We start from the raw sequence: 18,506 nt of genomic DNA, 5'->3' as shown, positions 1-18,506 counted from the left end.
TCTGCTCTAAGCAGGGTGTTTAATGTTTCATGTTACATTCTGTAATTTTATTCATGTTGTTTCTTTACCTTGAGATGTGTAAGGATGTTCATGCAGAGACAAATCTACCTATATAACAGTTGCATGTCTCTTTGTATTGGTGTGCCCTCTTGTGGGCACAACAGGACACTAAATTGTCCCCCCCTTTAAAATAATGTGACTTTTGGGCATCCCTAAACTGAAACAAATTACTTCCAGGATTTTTGTAACTCAGATAGCAATTTAACAAAAATTAAAGTTTATCATCCAACTTTCATTGTTTGCAGAAACCCAAATAGTGAAACGCGGAAAGTAAAACGACTCACCATGTGCTTGGAGAGCTCAGGCTTCCTGTGTTTTAAGAACTGGTCAAACACCTTTACCTGGTGCTGCACCCTAATCAACAAGAAGAGAAAAAGCCAGACAGTTTAGCAGATCACAGACACAGAGACACACAGGGACACACAGGGGCACCAAAAAAAACAAACCCCAACAACAAAAGGTTTGTAATGATCGTTTCATGATAACCCAACTATCAGATAAAACTGAATTTTTCTTTTCTTATCCTTAATTTACATCAGTTATATCTACACATAAACCACCCTCTGGTTGTATTTTCTTTGTATTTGTATAAAGGCCAACAATAAGAACTGAAGTTTTCTTACTTGGTGAGACTAAGGTCAAACATTTCACCCAGATATTTGGGTTTATCCAACAAAGCCACCAGAGCCCAAAAGGCCTCCTCCTCCCCCAACTCCATCAGCAGCACTGCTGCTATGTAGGACATCCCTGTAAAATGCACACACATTTTTTCCTGGATGAAGCACAGGGTAAAAGGTAGCATTAATATGGTTTGTCAAGAAAAATATACACGTGTTTATAGGGGTGCTCAAGATCCAGCTAATCACGGGTGTGTGTCACCACATTCTGCACAGGCAAAGAAAGAATGTTGCTGCTTTCTTTCTTTCTCATCAGACATCATGTAAATAATGTTATACATAGCATATAACTGAAAAATTTCAGACACATGCTGTGTCTATCCTCAGGTTTGACTTGCTTTGACTGGATGATTAGTCTGACATCAGTTAATTGTTTTCTTGCTGCACAATGACATTGTCAAGCGCACCAACACCGACAATGAAACTGGCCATAAATAAATTTTTCTCCCACCCATAAATTTTAAAAGACATTCAAAATAGGACTTCTAGAATATATAATGTCATGCAGAAGATCACTAGAAACCATTGTTCATAAAGGGCCATCAAACAACATTGTTTTCTAATAAACATTTCCCAAACAAGATACAAAATGTAATTATGAGTATTGTCTATTTGGTGCAGATAACTGGGATCAGCTTTCGGTTATATAAGATTTACAAAATAACAAATGTTCTCTACAGTTTTACACTAAGCAGTATTCTTACAGAGACAAAATTAAAATGCCATTCTAACCATGATGTTATATATTTAAGAAGAAAATTGGGAAGACAGAGAAAAGGTGATGGTGATGTTTCAGAAATCCAAAACAAAAAAGCAGGTATAAAAGCTTATGTAGTTATTTCTGCAGATCTTTAGGTTTTAAGACTAAATTATTCTAAAGTGCATCATGACAGAAATGTGCAATTAATACAGGAAAAGATATTATTACCGAGCTATTTTTAAAAACAACTTGACCAGCGTCAACTCTGCTCTGTATTAAAAGGTCATCTACCTCCATCAAGTGGTCACATGATGTACTGCAGGTATCTATAGAATAACTGAAGCAGCTTTCAAAAAAAGTGTGCTGACTAATGAGGGAGCACAGTGTTAGGTTTAAATCTCCCACAATATGTAGCATAAGACCAATAAAATGTTTCTAATTTATTGATATTATTTGCTGTGTAGCACAGGCAGACAAAAGGAAAGGGTACCACTATAGTATATCCAGTTAAAATGCAGGGAAGTGAAAACATGCACAAACAGTTCAGTCATTCGTCCCATTACCTTGGGTGTATCCAACCTTTGGGTTGTATTTGGCGCAGGCGATTAGGACCCTGAAGAGTTTCGCTTGACCCTCGATGGCCTCGGGACTTTCTCCCATCAAGGACCGATGAGTAGGGAAGGAACGCTCTGTTGGCATGGACCATTTCAAATGAAGTGCATTACTTTTATTTGTTTCAGCTACACATGGTGCAACATACAGAAACACTATGTAAAGTGAGTGTCTGAACTCACGAAGGTCCAGGGCGATTTGTCTGAAGAGTGTGATGTCATCGACAGAGTAGCGGGGCTTTGAAGGGCTGGTGGACTGTTGACGGTTTAAGCCCAGGTTGTTCTGAGTGTCGCTCAGTGTAGTGATTGCAGACAAGATGCCGTATTCACTGACTCCCAGGTCGACCAAAGGTCCTCGCACCTCAGACAAACATGTCTGTTGAAAAGAATACAACATATACTCTGGCTAGAAATCCATCAATAACATTAATGGTTGAAGGAGAAAGACACTAAATGCATGCAGAGTAACATGGATGAATAAAACTTCAATGAAACTGTGGCATTTGAACGCATTGAGGCTCTACAGAGCAGCTGGGTTAGGGTATTAAAAAACAGGGTGTTAGGTAAAGAGCGTATTGGCTCAAACATTTTAAAAAAGTTCAGTTGTTATCTTATGTATATTGTTAATCCATGAAATTGCATTTCAGTGGATACAGCAGGGTCTTTATGTTCTTCTTTATTGACTTTAATAAATGAAATTCACATCTAACTACTGAATTTGCACTAAGCAACCTTCCGGTTATATAGGAATATAATCAGCTGGCAGCCAGTTGACTCGAGTCATTCAGACTGATGGCAACATGCTGGCAATCTGTCTGAATATATAAATTAAAGAGCAATTATTTGCAAACCTTTGACAATCTCTCTAATTCTAATTTGCAATTCTAAATTGGCCAAATGTTGTCTGTTGCTGTGTGGTAACCATGCAACAGACTGGCTACCTGTCAAGTGTGCACCCCGACTCTCAGCATACGACAGCTGGGGTAGGCTCCAGCAACCCTGAACTGGATAAGCCGAAGAAAATGGATCAATGAAAGTTACAAAAAAATTCCCCCCAAAAATGACTAGGCAGTAGACTTGTAGTCAAGACCGCCTAAACCAAGACAATACCAAGACCAGAGAGTATCAAGACCAAGACAAAGTCGAGATGAGACCAAGACTGAGACAGAGACAAAAAAAGTCTTTAAACTGCAGCCAGATGCTGCTTCGTTTACGGGTGTCAGGCATATTTATGTGTTTTTGCGATACACTCGCACAGCCCTCCTCACTGCTGTCTAATGTCTCACTCACTCACTGAGGGGACAGACACACGCTCCACTTGACTGTCGCGTCTCTCACCCTCTCTGTTTTTCACATGATGATATTATCCTATATCCTCGCATGTGATTGGCCACATTATGGAGGGCTTGGAGCATAGCTGAGCCACTGTGTGAGAGCTGAGCAGCGAAAGGAAATTAAGTGAGGAGCCGGCTCTCGCTCAAGGGGAGTCGACTCTTCTGATTCACTACAAAGCACTCTAAGCACGGCTCTTAGAGCTGGTGCTTTTGCGCATGACACATTATAAAACATTACGTTGTGTGTCATGGATACTGTTGACTCCAAATCTCCCGACCACTATGTTGAACTGAGACAGCAAGACCAAGACAAGACCGAGGGATCCGAGACCAAGACAACACCAAGACCATGTAAAATGGTCTCGAGACATCCAACTCTACTTGGCAGCCACAGATTTATTTATTTTTGTGTAGATGCAAGGACCTTGCTGACCTATTTTACTTGTTTGACTGAGCTTTTAGCACTCTCTGACATAGAAGGTAGGTATGTCAAACTAAGTATGTTCAGTGTTGGATGCTTTTCCCCCCCCCTCGTTGAATCAATTTAATGCAAGTTTGTGTAACTAATACTATTTCAGGATGGTGGTGCAAGAGATAAGCCCTCTTGTTTGTATTATTCTCAGAGTACTTTAAATTATTTAATAAAACACTGATATTTGGTGTATCTGTATCGATACAATATCACCATGCAAAATATTGCAAAACTATGTTTTACAGACTTTTTTCAAACACCACTAGTGAATCGACCAGAGAGGTAATTAACAAATACATTTTTCTTATTTGGTATTATGTTGCAAGTAAAGAAGGGAGAAGGGGAGAGATATTTTCTCTCTCCCCCCCCCCCCTTCTCAGTTATTTTTGGTTAATTAAGTGAGATTCAGCAACTACAGGCTGCAGGTCTCTAGGCCTGTGCTTAGCTAACATTATCGTTAGCCAAGTTATTGTATGATGCAGTCCTACTGCTTAGTGTTACAGGAAATAACACAGCTACTAATGTTGGCTAGTTAACATTACTTAATTGCCAAATTGGGTTTGATTCAGCAGATGTAGAACTTATCCCCTTCTTTGCAACTTCATCTCACGAGCTGTTCACACATTTTTGTTTCACTTGAATTCATACAGTGAAGTTGCAAAATTATTCTTTTTTGTGCGCTTCCAGGCTGCCACTGTTTCACATAAAATGTTTTTCAAACAGTAACTACTGTGTGGAAAACTTGGAGCTGCTCCCGCAGTGACACACTGCAGTATCAGTACAATCTGAATCTGACATATCATTGGAAAAGCACATGGGTTTCAAACCTGTGACACTGCACGTAATGTGAAGGTACACAAGAATTTCTCATTCATGTCCAGTTGGGCAGAAACATTTCTCATCCATTTTCCAAGGTTGCAGAAATGTCAAAAATGACTAAAAACGAAATAAGTGCCCAGATCTCATGGGAGTATTTGTAATTTATTTTCAAATAAAAAGTATAAACCATCCTAATATTTAGTCAACACATCTAAAATCTGAAATGAGGGGATTTTTGTTGTTGTTTTTGTTGTTTTCTTTGGCAAATTGCCAGCATTTTTTTTCCAAGGAAGACTAATCAATGGCTCAATGACACAACTAAAGTTAAATGGTAGCCAAATTCTTTTAAAATTCCTGGTCAAAACGGATAGATTGAAAAAATATATGGAATCGCCACTCTTGGAGGATGTTTATTCAACTTTTTTACTTTCCAGCAAATAAAGAAATCAAAAATATGTCTCAAAACTATTTCTGTTTAAGAGCTGGACATTCTGGCTTCACGAAACAAACCTAAACCATATTAAATTCACTTATTTTAATTAATAGCATGTTTTGTCCTTCTCTACATCAAGTAGATGAAAAAGAAAATTATGGAATCACATTGCAAATAATACTTGCAGAAACCTAAATATGCAAACTAGTCTGTAGTTTGCATGTGATTTAAAGGAAGCTCATCAAGAGAGTTCCCAGCTGAAAAAGCAAAGAGCTATAAAACTGAAACTGAAACGAAAACCAGCACTCACATGCACACAGAAGAAAATAAGCTTACAGTGAGCTAAAGAGAAACAATCCTGGGCTGCAGTTGAAAGCGATGCTCACTGATGAATCATCAATCTATATTGGCCAAGAGATGATGCTCATACTTTTGTCTGGTACTTTTGCACCGATTGTGAGAAGGAAAAAAGGGACTTTCCTCCACTCATGTGACAAGGGGTTGATGCCAGATAAAGAGCCAGAGGAGATGGCAAGCATGACATCAACACTAAACTCAAAGCTCATAATTTGGACACCTTTTCCCTTTCCTTATTGTAAAATATATTTGGTGAAGATGAAGTTACTTTTTTAGGGTGACAATGCACCTTTCCACAAAGTGTTAACTCAGTGACATGGCCAGCAGTCCTGATATCAGTCTGACAAATATTTCCCCCCTCAATATTGCGCAATTCCATCTTTTTGCTCAATCTATAAAAATATGCCATATAAATTATATTTGTTTAAGACATGTTCCATGAAGCCAGAATGTTCCACCAGTAAATAAAAAGCAAACAAAGCAAACATGGAAATACTTTTTTACAGCGGTTGTACACCATTGTGGGCAACTTTATGATGACAATTCAGTGTTAAAGTGTGCAGCTTTGCAATGTCATTCTTTTGGATGTCACATGGTATATTACCTGGTAGTTGAAGTCACTGGCATCTCTCAAAATATCAGTGGTAAGCAGGCACTTCCATACTCTGCCGCGCAGGCTTGGAGGGATACCCATTTTGATAAATCGCTCAATCTGAAAACACAGCAAGAGTGCGAAGAAAACAAGCATGTTCGAATGGTTGCCAAATGTGCAAAACACAAGATTTTCATCAGTGCTTTTTGTAGTTTATACAAGTCTTACTTGGCTCTTGCAGATAAAGCTGGCTCCATTCCAGTAGCTGAGCAGCTCACACAGCTCTTTCACCCTCACTGAGCTCAGCTGGGGGTAGCTGATAGACAACACAACATGGTGAGCTTGGGCTGATTCATCAGCTTTTTCAATCAGACAGATACTGTCATTTTCAGTAATTCTAAACTCTGGGCTTTAAGTGCTCAGTGTCTGACAAACCATGACTGCAGCTAGTCAGAGTGTAATGCAATACTCACTGAAGGAAGTATTCAAGTAGAGATTTTTGCGTTTTCATTATCATTTCACGTGTATGACGTGTGGACATGTAAGCCTGCAAGGTACACCTGAAATAGTTTTTAGCAGAGTAGCTTTGTCTAACATTATAAATATTCCGCTTAACTCAGCTTTTCTTGTTTGTTTCAGCAACTTGTTGAACTTAGATTCTATTTAATAAATGGATCAATACAGTTGGCGATAAATAATTTAAAAGACTTTAACCTTATTAATACAACGAGGTTTACACTTTTAAGAACAAGATAGTTAGAAACTCTTAAAGCCGACAGCTAATGTTACCACGACTATAACTTACTGAAGTGATTAGTTTACTTTAACAACAAGATTAAAATCATACAGTTAAAGAACACAGTTGAGACAGTGAATACTGAAATAACTGGCGTTTAGGAGTAAATGACTCGGGTGAGGAGCATAATAAGCCAGGCTAGTTGCTTAAACGGGAGCTAATGTATCGTGAACCTGTTCCGCACCTGTAATCGTGACACCGGTGATGAAGTTTCTGGTCCTTTTTTTTAGTGAGAGCAAAGCCGAATTCATCAAAACGCAAATTCTCACTGCGCCTTTTAATTGTTGAACTCCTCCTGGTGACGTTGGTATTGCTTCTCCGCTTCATGGTGATGAGAAAATCCTTCGAACACTACTTCATCCGTTCCCTAAAAGGAAAAGTGAAATTCACCGTCCAAATGATTTCTTGCCGCTGCAGTCAAAGTAACCGGCCGCTCTGGAACCGCCCCCTTTCCCCACGTCATCTCCAACCGAAAATGGGCGGGTAAATCAGAAACTTTGAAATGAGTGATGCGAAAATGCTCTAAATCTATATGACTAAACATCAAACAACAATATAATTCTTCTAAGATAAAGAAGCTTAAGACCTGATATATATAGTGAAATGTGACTTAACAATATTAATGCACTGAAGCAAACGCAGTATTCGAATGTATCTGGTCAGCATGGAGCTGATTTTCACAGTTCTCCACCCTGGGGTCAGGCCCTTAAGGGTCCCCGAGTACACCTGTTAGGCCATGTGATAATTAATGGGGAAAGCAAAAAAAGAAAGAGCAAAGTTCTTGAAACTTCTTGAAAATGGTGGTTTATTATCAGTATTTTGACTTTGACTTTTTGCAAATAAATGAAATATATTTATTCTGTCACAGTTAATTATTACTATCTTTTACATCACCATTTTCTATCACGTTTAAAACAAGGGAAATGAAGTAATCCACTCTGAGACTTTAATGCAAAGGGGACACAACGAAGGTAAACGTATAACCGGTCATAACCAAGAGAGGGCGCTGTCGCACTATTTACATCTGATTCACATGCATTTCCAACCATCTCAGCGCACTCACACTAAAAGTCACAAACAGTTCAAAATAGAACCTTCATCTATATCAAACTAATAAATAACGTTTGTTGCAGATTATGGCAACACAATCTGTAAAAAGCAGATTCCACAATTTATGTGTCGTATTGAAGTTTTAGTCTAGTCTTACTGAATGCCTGCTGTACTTTGAGGAGAACTGGATAATGTAAAAGTAAATCCTCTTAAGATTCTGATTTTAAGAGCATTCTACAAGAAGATGCAAATGTGCAGAGAATGAATGCAGCATGCACTCTGGTTCTGCATAAACTGAGAACATTATTCTTTGATGTCTTGATGCATGCTCAATCATAAATGCAAGGAAATCCCAGAAAGCTGATTCTCTTCAGCTGGACGATGCGTTTTCAGTGGGAGACACGTTTCATCACTCATCTCAACACTTACATGAACTGAATCTGCTTTTTGGCATAATGTTTGATGTCGATGAGAATGTGTAGTGTAAATGAAATGAGAGTTTCCAGCACTATTTTGTTACTGTTTGCAGAATATACAATGTTGACATTTGGTTGTCCTTTCCTTGCTCTGCCTCCGCGAATCTTCACTCCTCATTGTCTTCAATACTGATTTAAGTAGGGTTTTTTTTGTGTAATTCTACTGTGTTCAAGTGCAATAAATAAGCTTTACAATACTACTATATTAGCAACTTATACATGAGGGATTGGAAGATTTTAACAACTGGGTAGACTGTTGACCAACTTCAGCAATGAAATAATGCCAACATTTTTGGGAGAACTCAGCTATTCAGCTGACAGAGACATATTCTACGTTACATATTTCAAACAGTTTTTAAGATGGAATTCATCATTCTGAAAAACATACTGAAAACCCTGACATGTAAATGCTCTTTATTGTGTTGCTACAAAGTATAAAGTACAATGCTTAAAAAGGCTTCAGTTAGACATGGAATTCATTTCTATAACCCTTCACAGTGATAAAGGCAGCATCCATTGCCAGCAAAGGAGCACTAAACAACAGCAGATTATAAAATACCCTATGATTAGCTTTCCTAGACGTGCTTTTTTTTTTTTTTTTTGCATGATTTTCAAGTGATAATAGAGATTTTAATACAGGATGCAGAATTAACCAACACATTCTCACACCCCACTCATCACACACTAAAACTTGTTCTGGAACTGCCTCTTGTCATATTTTAACACTGGGGTGCCTAGTTGATATCAGCAAATCAGTATAGTGTCAGAAATTCGCATAAAATAGCATGCATTATATATGTTGGCACAGTTAATGGCAGTTTTGAGTTTAAATGCAAACTTTCTATTTGAATTTCTGCTTTTTTGCCTCATAAAACTTTTCTCTAAATATAGTGATAACATCGTTATGGTGAGGTTTTTTGATCACAAAAATCATAAAGTGTAAATCTTATATTTTGGTAAACCAAGACAGAAAACAACCCTGTTTTAGGTTAAAATACATCTTTCCTTGAACTACACATTAAAATTAAACATTTTAAAACATTTCTTTGGTTACCACATCTTTCAACAGCAACAACACCAGTAGAGCAATTTTTCTTGGGAATGTTGAATAATTACACTTAAGGGGTACCCAGTACATTACAATGCGAAGCAGCTATGTCCTCAACAAACATCAGTATATTAACACTGTTGTAATATTAGTCTGCAATGACTTGGTCATTCTTGCGTGTCTCCACTTTGTAAATCGTCTGGTAGCCGTCATCCCAGGCATACAGCTGCTTGTCTCCGGGGTGATAGTGGATGCTGCTATGGCTGGTGTAACGTTTCGGGAAGAACATCACAGGACTCTCATTGCTGCACAGGGAACGGGATGGCACAGGGAAAAGAAAGTGGTTTGTCATGTAGATACTGTATGTATGTATGCAGGTGTATACTGTGCATGCATGTGCATGTGTACAAGCCAACCTGTGAATGGTGTCATGGATGTCATAGAGACACTGTATGGTGGAACGTCCTCCATAGCGTGTGTTGTAGACCACATAAAGGGTGCCACATATTAGGAAAGCTCCTTCAGCGTCATGGCTTCTACACTGTGTGTCCCACACAGACTCTACTGCCAAGGTTCCTAACATATAAAGAAACAAAGCTGGACTGAATGGATATATGTTCTTGCTTTATGTAAGTGGCGAGATCAAACCATAGAGGGTACAAAAGATGGATTTACTGCTCTGGGCAAAAGTTTTGAGTCACCAGTCATTTCCCAAAAAATATGCAATACAGGTGCATTTATTAAATTTACATAGTATATAGGAAAAAATAGAGTTTATGCAGTTCTTATAGTTTTAAAGCAAATATTTGCTGTGACCACAACACAGCCTGAACTCTATGTTAGGGAACCCTTCTTGCTATTTTTTTAAGTAGTCTAGGGGAATAGTTCTCCAGGCATCTTGAAGGACATTTGATGTTGGCTGCCTTTTGTTATGTTCTCTCTCAAGATTATCCCATACTGCTTAAATAATGTTTCTGGGCTCTGGGAAGGCCAATCCATGACTGATAGTGTTGCATTGTGTGTTGTTCTATCCAGGTATGCTTTTACTACATTAGCAGTATGTTTGGGATCATTGTCATGCTGAAAAATGAAGCCAGTTCCTTTCAGATGCTTTACAGATATTATTGCATGGGGAATCAAAACCGTGCTATACTTTTATGCTTTGATGAGACCATTTATGGTAATGATAAACTGCACAGTAAATGGGTCAGTTGCAGGGCCAAATGCATTTCTCAGGTCCTGTATCAGGTCTTTACCAGAATTTTTTCCAATTTTTTTAGTAATCACTTGCAATAGCTGTTGTTTTTTTAGCCTTTCGTGTTCTTTTGACCTCCACTTGTCCAAATAAATAAATAAAGCACTCCTTTGAAAACTGTTAGGAGCAAGAACTAGAATGAGTGAACAAGCAGCCCATGTACAGAAAAACTTTGAAAGACCTTTAGATCTGTATAGTCCTCCTTTCTGACTTGTTGAATGACCTGAGAGCATAAACGCATAAGTTTTTAAAGAGCAAATAAGGTTATGCCTGTTTTCCCGTACATTTCGCCTCCTGTTGCCCATAAAAAAGGTTTTTTTTTAATACAGTCTACGGATCAGAAACCACTCTGATGCTTGTTTTATATATATATATATATATATATATATAGACTCAAAACCTTTTTCACAGAACTGTGTATGTGTAGCAGGAGTAGTACTTTACCTATTTCCAGTTTGGTGATGACCAGGTTTCCTCCATACTCAGCATCTGCATGGATGACCCAGAGGCCAAGTTCATCAACAGCCATGTCCAGGTAAGTGTTAGGGTTCAGACTGTAAACAGGCATATGACCAGCTCCTGGAAGAAGCATGCTGTCCACCACTGTGCCATTCAGCAGGTCTACCTTTAGGAATTTAATTGATATGAATGGACATCATTATAGCATAGAGGGCCTTTTGTTTAAGTCACTTTATCTAACCACATAATTAGATTGAGTAACTACTGAAAGTATGTGAACAGTGGTGTGCTATTTTAGTCACTTTATTAGCACAGAGTTGGAGGGTACTGCATGTTGAAACTGGACTAAGATAAAAGTTAACGTTAGCATGCTAACAAGCTTACAAAAGATTCATTTCAGAGTAGCATTTTTGAGGCGATTGTTGTTGTGATTTGGTGGTATATAAATAATAATAAAATGAATTGAATATTAATGTAGACTCTATTTAATTTTGGTGACTAGTACTTGGCTTGTACAAACCAAAGGCTTTAAAAATCCCAGACAAGCCAAGTACTATCAAAATGTGGTTACTTTATGTACTACTTAAAGAAGGCTTCTGTAAGAAGAAAAAGAAAGAAAACCAGTGCACACATGAGCGACCTTACACAAATTAGCTGTGTTAGCAATGCTCCCATGTCAGCTAGAGTAGGTCAGAATCACTTGCATGGCAATGAGAGGGACACCACATTGCTTACTATTTACTATTAAGAAAGTGATATTAAGTACAACTGAGGCAAATATGACATTCCTCACAGACATGTATTATATTTGTGATTAATGGAATAAAATACTGGAAATTCTTCAAATCCCCCTAAAGTATCCTGACAAAAGTCTTTAGCTCTACTGGAACAAAACTGTTTTCTCTGCTCACTGACCTCAGTTGACACAGAAGTGAAGGAAAGAAAACAAGACCGACTCCTCAGTGACTAAGCTCCCTGTTATGAAGTCTCAAACTGGTAAACTGCAATTGTATCCAGGAACTGTTGCCAAGCGACATGAACAACTTTAATCAACCCCTTTTGTACACAGAGTGCAAATCAACACAAGAATGCCTTGATGTGAAGTACACATGAACAACGTCACATTCATGTTTGCTAAATCACTTACAAACCTTCACTATTTGGTTTGTTGTATCTGCTTTGTGGTAGTAGAGGAATCCATTGTAGACCACATGACCCGATCCTTGCCAGTGGAAAGGCAGCTGCACCACCTTTGCTGGAGATGAAGTCCTCTCTGTGAAGCTTTGCAGGGAAACGTACTCAAGCATGGTGTCGTTACGAATTCCGCTGAGCAGATAAATCTGAAAGATTTCACATTGGGACAAGCTGAGATTTTGCAGCTCAGCTTTATATTCTATTCTTTACAATAAACTGTATAAAAAGGCTGTTTTAAAAAGCTTTTAGCATTTTGGTTGGCATCATCTTAAGTGTTTAGAGCCAGAAAAACTACTTTTGCACAGAAAAGTTTGTTTATTACCTAAATCTAGTAAGTGTGGTTAGTAATGTACATCTGCAGGGTGCATGTGTGAACAGCCGCAGACACTGTTTTATTCTAACTAACATTTAAATAAAATCATAGAATTTTACTCACTTATAAAGTTTGAAAAGACTTCTTGGACAGTCTGTTAACACACCTGATCATGCAGCTGTAAACATGTTCATTTAAAGCACTAAATTTTGCCACTTTAACACAGCAGTCCATGGGAATTGTCTCACTTTTGGAACAAGCCTCAATTGGCCAAACAATAAACTGCAGTCTGGCCTCAGCTTTTAAGTTCAGCTCCAGAATATTGGGCAGGTGGTTTTATTCTGTTGGCCAATCTTATATAGCTACAATACACCCACCCATTTACATCTGGGTGGAATTATTAATTATTAGGAGCTCCATAGTTTACACATTTGCCTAACAAGCCAAAGATTCCTGGTTCAGTCCCAGGAGGAATTCCTAAAGCACTGGCTAAATGTAGCTTTGTAATTATTAAAGTTGTGAACTATTATTTAGTCACTTGCTCACTCACTGCAAGCAAAGAAAACATACATATTTAACAGAAATACCGAAAAATTAGCATCTTTGGGAGCTGTTTTTCTGGCTCCCTGAAAAACAGAGGTCAATTTTCTTACCCTGCTGAACCATATTTTTTGTCACTAACTCCTATCAGGAAATATCTGGCTCTTCAGATACAAAGTGACAAATGTTACAACAGCTAGTGTCAAACTTGAAAGGAAAGTGAGAGCCAAGGGAGTAAAATTATGCATTATAAAACCAAATGATCTGAAGCTGAGCTCAAAGATGTTAAAATGTTTTGCTGAATGGAGGGAAGCTGCTCAGTTGGTAATAATTGTATGTGGTTTTATCACCTTAAGCCAGCCATTTCCATCACAGGTGGTCATCTGATAACAGCTGATCCAATCACATAGGACAAAATAGTCCAAAAAGCATGATTCATTTTGATTATTCAGAGAACAGATCAGTGAGTGTCCATTTAACAGAGCGACAGTGAGAGAAAGATAAACAGAAGAGTGCAGCTCAGAAGGAAAGACAGCTTTACCTCTGCTGCAAACAACCAGTTATTTCATCATCTATAAAAAAAGAAGAGACCTTGGCTGATCCTTCCGAGGGGTCCTTGAACCAGGAACCATAGGTGTCTCCTGCCTTCTTCACAATCTTGAGAGACTTGATTTGACTCAGACCAGTGCTGCAGTCTGGAAAAAGCACAGAAGCAGGAATGAACATTTTGTTGTTTCTTTCTATTTTCCAAACTTATGTTATGTGGACCTTTAAATATCGCGTCTTATTTAAGCACCATTTTGCACTTTGATCTTGGCTTTCCTTTTCAGCAGGTCGAGTTCTGCCGCTTTTATCTGCTGTTCCAGCAGTGCCTCCTCCATCTCAATTTCAGACTGACTGGGAATTTTGTTTTCCAAATATTCCAGCTCTCTCTCCATCCGGTCTACACGTACAGACATGCCGTCCATCTGGCTCTTCACCTCTGATCTGTACAGCAAAACAGTGCTTATTTCATGTATTTCATTCAGTCTCTTGGAAATTTGTCATTGTTTCATTCATTTTTCATTTAAATAGTGTGTACTGAGAGAAACTTTGTAAAGGAGATCTTTCACATATGTTACCTGAGAACACTGAGTGTAGACAGATAACCTCTGATTTCACTGGAAAGGTCAAAGGTTCTTTGGGTGACGCTTGTGGTGCTCTGCTCACACTGATTCAGGCGTTCCTGGTTTCATGAGAAAAGGAGTTAAAATGAGAATATTTAGTTTGAGAACTGATGGAACCTAAAAAGGTTCACGTAAATTTTACTTGGTCAGGAACAATACCACAAAGTCTTGCTCCACTCATTCTGTACATTAATAGCACTTGATGCATTGCTTTGTTTTTAAGTTATTGCATTCACAAGAAAAGTTGACCTCTCACTGTTCATGTCACCCACCCACCCGGCCGTCTGCCAGGCAGGGTGACAATACCCCATCGGCCCTTTTACGGCTCAGAGGTAAAAACTGAACTGTAGTCTCCCACTGTGATGGGATCTAGTGTGATGATCATTTGTTCCCTTAATGGAAGGTGTCACAAAGTTTTTCTTAGCATTCACCTCTATTAAGATGAAACACAGTGGACCACATCATAGTGGTCTGTTTAAGCATGACAGTGACCTCAGCCTCAGGGCATGGAGGCTTACTGAAGGTTTAATGAAAATCAAAATGGTGTGAATTCTCTGCTATTGCCTACACAGTCACCAGATCTCAACCTTGTTTGGAAAACATAGTGTTAGACAGGATTCACCACCACTGCCATCAAAAAACCAAATGAGGAATATCTATAGAAACACTTTATTGTCTTGATCCCAGTTTCATATTCTTGGTTTCACTGTTTTAAGTCATGATCAGGGCATTCCTGTTTATTTTTGTTTTGTGTGGAAATAGTTTTTTTTTGGAAGGGTCTGGGAGTTGGATGGTTTCCTTCACACCTGATCTGCTGCTCTTCATGTAGCGGGCAGTATTTCAGAGTGCCGTGTGCAGCAGATCATCGCCAGATTGTCTTCACCTCTTCGGTGCCCACCAGCCGTCAGCTGAACTCAACTCAACCGGTCCTTGATCTCCAGCCTTCTTTCCTGGAAATTTCCAAACGCTTTTTGGAACCAGTAAATCGCGCCCTCCTAACCGCTACCACCTGCCCACTCTCTGCCAAACTCCCCAGTGCCCTGGATTGTAGTATGGACTCTTCCTTCCTGGTTATGGAAATATCACAGCAAAAGTAAGGCTGAAGACTTTGACTGCCTGCTTTGGGATTCATTCACTACCACTCGCTTACACTCTCTCTCCTCCACAGATTGCACAGTTCACCCCCGTTTTTTGTCAGAGCAAGTTTTGTGTTTGTTGGATTTCTGGATTCCTGGTTTGGTTTTTCTTTGCTAATAAACTGGAAACTTTATCGTGACATCATTTTGTGTTTGAGTTCAGTTTTTGCTTTATAGTTATTCCAGAGATGAGTTTCAGTTTTGCAGCCCTGCCTTTTGGCTCATGTCTTGATTTCTATTAGTAGTTTTCAGTTGCCCTTAATGTTGCCTGTGTCTAGCCTCTGTGTTTATGTCTTGGTTCTCCTGTGCTCACTTGTCTGACATTTTGTTAAGTGTTAGTGTTCATGTCTGGGGCTTACATCATATGTTGATTTAGTTGTGTTTCTGTTCCCCTCCCTACTTTTTTCTTTCTTTCTTCTTCTCTTTCTTTTACTTGTACAGGGTATTCTCTCCCTCTCGCTCTATGACAGCTGGGGCTGGCTCCAGCTGTTCTGTAATCCCACGCTGCATAAACAGTAAGAATGATGGAACTGGCATAATTTGTATCTTGACAGCCTCCAGCCAAACACTCTTTAACTGCACAAGTTCACTGATCAGTCTTTTCTCTATTTGCTCCAGTTCTGCAAAACTTCTGGATTTTGATAACAGACTAAGCTAGTACCTGAAAGTCCTTCAAAATGTAGTAAACCCACCATAATGAGACATGTTGTATTTCTATAGATTGGAAAAACATACTGACTGATATTTTTTGTTGCCTCATTTAGATTTCCACAACTCTAGATGATCAGATTATGCAGTAAAGAGGAAATTTTCTGAACTGAACTGCACCATTCAGCAAAATGTCAAAGCAAAGTGAGTAACACTACAAACAGCAGTTAATAAGTGGGGGCTGAGTCTATGCTCTTTGTGTCTCTGACCTCGTGCCAGATGCACATACATGTAGTTGACGTGAAACAGAAGAACCAACATCAGCTTACCTCCATCTGAGCCAGTCTCCTCTCCAGGTACTGGATTATAAAGGCATCCTGAGACGAGCTTTGGCTCTGGACTGAGCCCACGATCAGACACAAAGATACGAGAAAGAGGGGAAGCATGCCCGACATGACTAAAACTCAATAAGTCTGGCCAGAGTAGTCAGCCCAAGTTTCACTGCCTCTGCAGCTGCAGGGAAACTTTAGTCTTTTTGTTTCTGAAAAACTTGTCAGTATTAATGAGACCACTTCCTGTATTTCCGGAGCACTCCTGAAGCACAGAGCTCAGTAAAAGTTCTCCAAAGTGAGAGCATACAACAGTTTTTCTGTGTTAAAAGCAATCCCAGATTCCGTAAGTGACTGAATTCTTCTTCTTCTTCTGCTTTATTCAGGAAAAGTTGTTGCTCCAGAACGTTCTGCCTTGTTTCTCTAATAAGTTGTTGCTACACTGGGTTTTGGATCCAAGTGAACCTCACCCACGGTCCCTCCCAGTCTCTCTCTCTTCTAGTTGCTCCGTCTACCTCTCTCGCCCACCCTTCTACACTCTGTTTTTTGTGCATTTAAGGTATGAGAGAACCATCCAACAGAGGAGGGGGAGAAAGAGAGACAGTGAGCGCTAGAAATAACCCCGACAGTTTATACCCCATTGGTCAATCCAACATTTTTTCCATTGTAATACTCTCCAGATGGCCCACTGACACGTCCTCAGTTCTCCCACAGAGCAAACCATGACCCAATAAAGTTACCAGTTGGATATATTAACCAAATCAGTGCTCTATAACCTGTCTGTAAATATTTCTGAAGTATGAGGACAACCGCCATTTATACTAAACTGATTCATAAACACACAAATTGTATTTTACAGGCAGGATTTACAGGCTTTATTTGAATATACTGATACAAAACAATAATTACAAAGTTGTCTTTTAATTTCCATCTACTTATTGTTGTCAGGGGGGCTGGAGATAATGCCAGCTACCATAAGAGGAGAGGCAGGTACACCCCGGACAGCTCGCCAGTCTAACACATAGAGACAAACGACCATTCACACCTATGGAAAAATTTGATTTACCAATTAACTGCATGTCTTTGAACTGTGGGAGGAAGTCGGAGTACCTGGAGAGGACCAACACAAACATGGGGAGAACATCCCCCAACAACTCCACACAGAAAGTACCCGGCCAGTTGCTGGAATCAAACTCAGGATCTTCTTGCTGCTAGGAAACAATCGGGGTTTTAACATTGGTAACATTTTTAGCTCTCAAACAAAGATATTTTTTGTGTCCTTGGGCAAGACACTTCACCCGTTGCCTACTGGTGGTGGTCAGAGGGCCCGGTGGTGCCAGTGTCCGGCAGCCTCGCCTCTGTCAGTGCGCCCCAGGGTGGCTGTGGCTACAATGTAGCTTGCCATCACCAGTGTGTGAATGTGTGTGTGAATGGGTGGATGACTGGATATGTAAAGCGCTTTGGGGTCCTTAGGGACTAGTAAAGCGCTATATAAATACAGGCCATTTACCATTTACCATATGTGAAAATATGTCAAAATAACAAATGTGTTTTGTGTTACAGGGATATCTTGTGGTGATAAAACACGAGCCAACTAGCACCATCACCTCCAGTCTCATAGAACTGCTTTGTTTTAGCATAGCTTGAACCCCTGACCCTGTGCCATGCTTGGTTGCACACTGCACATGACATACCTTTTACAATCTGCCAACGATTGGAGATCTGGTCGCTACAGGGGTCCAGAATTACAAGGCTTATCCATTGTCATGCAAAGGCAGCCACTGAGGGGCCACATTCCTGTGTACTCCTACTTTGCCCAGCCTCCAATAAAAGGGGAGGTTTGCTGCAGGAAGGGGATCGGGTGTACAATCTTTGTCAAATCAAATATGCAAATCATAAATAAATAAATCCAACCAGATGTAGGCAGATGATACTGTGACCCTTTAAAGATGCAGCTGAAAGATGAAGAAGGAGAAAAAGATACAGCTGTCACATAGGCCATCCACCCATCCATCTATCCTCTTAACTGCTTGTCCATTTT

General features: G+C 39.4%; 2 protein-coding genes across 3 annotated transcripts in view; both read right to left on the bottom strand.

Annotated features, from left to right (window-relative positions):
* The window catches only part of LOC146706548 (TBC1 domain family member 2B), a 60,522-nt gene extending 53,221 nt beyond the window's left edge, over positions 1–7,301 (bottom strand). For both annotated transcript variants that reach the window (XM_085464739.1, XM_085464740.1), the window contains exons 1-7: positions 7,036–7,301; positions 6,284–6,371; positions 6,068–6,175; positions 2,232–2,424; positions 2,001–2,126; positions 684–807; positions 345–414 (exon numbers count right to left, since the gene is read on the bottom strand). In XM_085464739.1, the coding sequence (XP_085320865.1) occupies positions 345–414; positions 684–807; positions 2,001–2,126; positions 2,232–2,424; positions 6,068–6,175; positions 6,284–6,371; positions 7,036–7,178 (852 nt within the window). In that variant the 5' untranslated portion in view covers positions 7,179–7,301. The remainder of the gene's footprint in view (positions 1–344; positions 415–683; positions 808–2,000; positions 2,127–2,231; positions 2,425–6,067; positions 6,176–6,283; positions 6,372–7,035) is intronic.
* A 1,473-nt stretch (positions 7,302–8,774) lies between these two features.
* Positions 8,775–17,006, bottom strand: olfml1 (olfactomedin-like 1). Its single transcript, XM_085464738.1, has 8 exons — positions 16,466–17,006; positions 14,308–14,411; positions 13,983–14,173; positions 13,778–13,881; positions 12,291–12,479; positions 11,125–11,305; positions 9,842–10,001; positions 8,775–9,730 (listed from the first exon to the last, which is right to left on the bottom strand). The coding sequence occupies exons 1-8, from the start codon at positions 16,589–16,591 to the stop codon at positions 9,574–9,576; spliced, it is 1,212 nt and encodes a 403-aa protein (XP_085320864.1). The 5' UTR covers positions 16,592–17,006; the 3' UTR covers positions 8,775–9,573.
* Positions 17,007–18,506: the final 1,500 nt, after the last annotated feature.

The sequence above is a fragment of the Copadichromis virginalis genome, linkage group LG7 (genome assembly GCF_057382275.1).
Source record: "Copadichromis virginalis isolate Kocher_CV1m ecotype Utaka linkage group LG7, C_Virginalis_male_GT1.1, whole genome shotgun sequence".
Taxonomy (NCBI): domain Eukaryota; kingdom Metazoa; phylum Chordata; class Actinopteri; order Cichliformes; family Cichlidae; genus Copadichromis; species Copadichromis virginalis.
The sequence above is the reverse complement of the archived record's forward strand: the minus strand, read 5'-3'. Positions and strand labels throughout refer to the sequence as shown.

Coding starts and splice junctions, on each gene's coding strand:
- olfml1 (XM_085464738.1), bottom strand. CDS start 16,591: ATGTCGGGCATGCTTCCCCTCTTTCTCGTATCTTTGTGTCTGATCGTG. Junction 14,412..16,465: donor GGAGACTGGCTCAGATGGAG/GTAAGCTGATGT, acceptor TCATGAAACCAG/GAACGCCTGAATCAGTGTGA. Junction 14,174..14,307: donor TCTACACTCAGTGTTCTCAG/GTAACATATGTG, acceptor TTTGCTGTACAG/ATCAGAGGTGAAGAGCCAGA.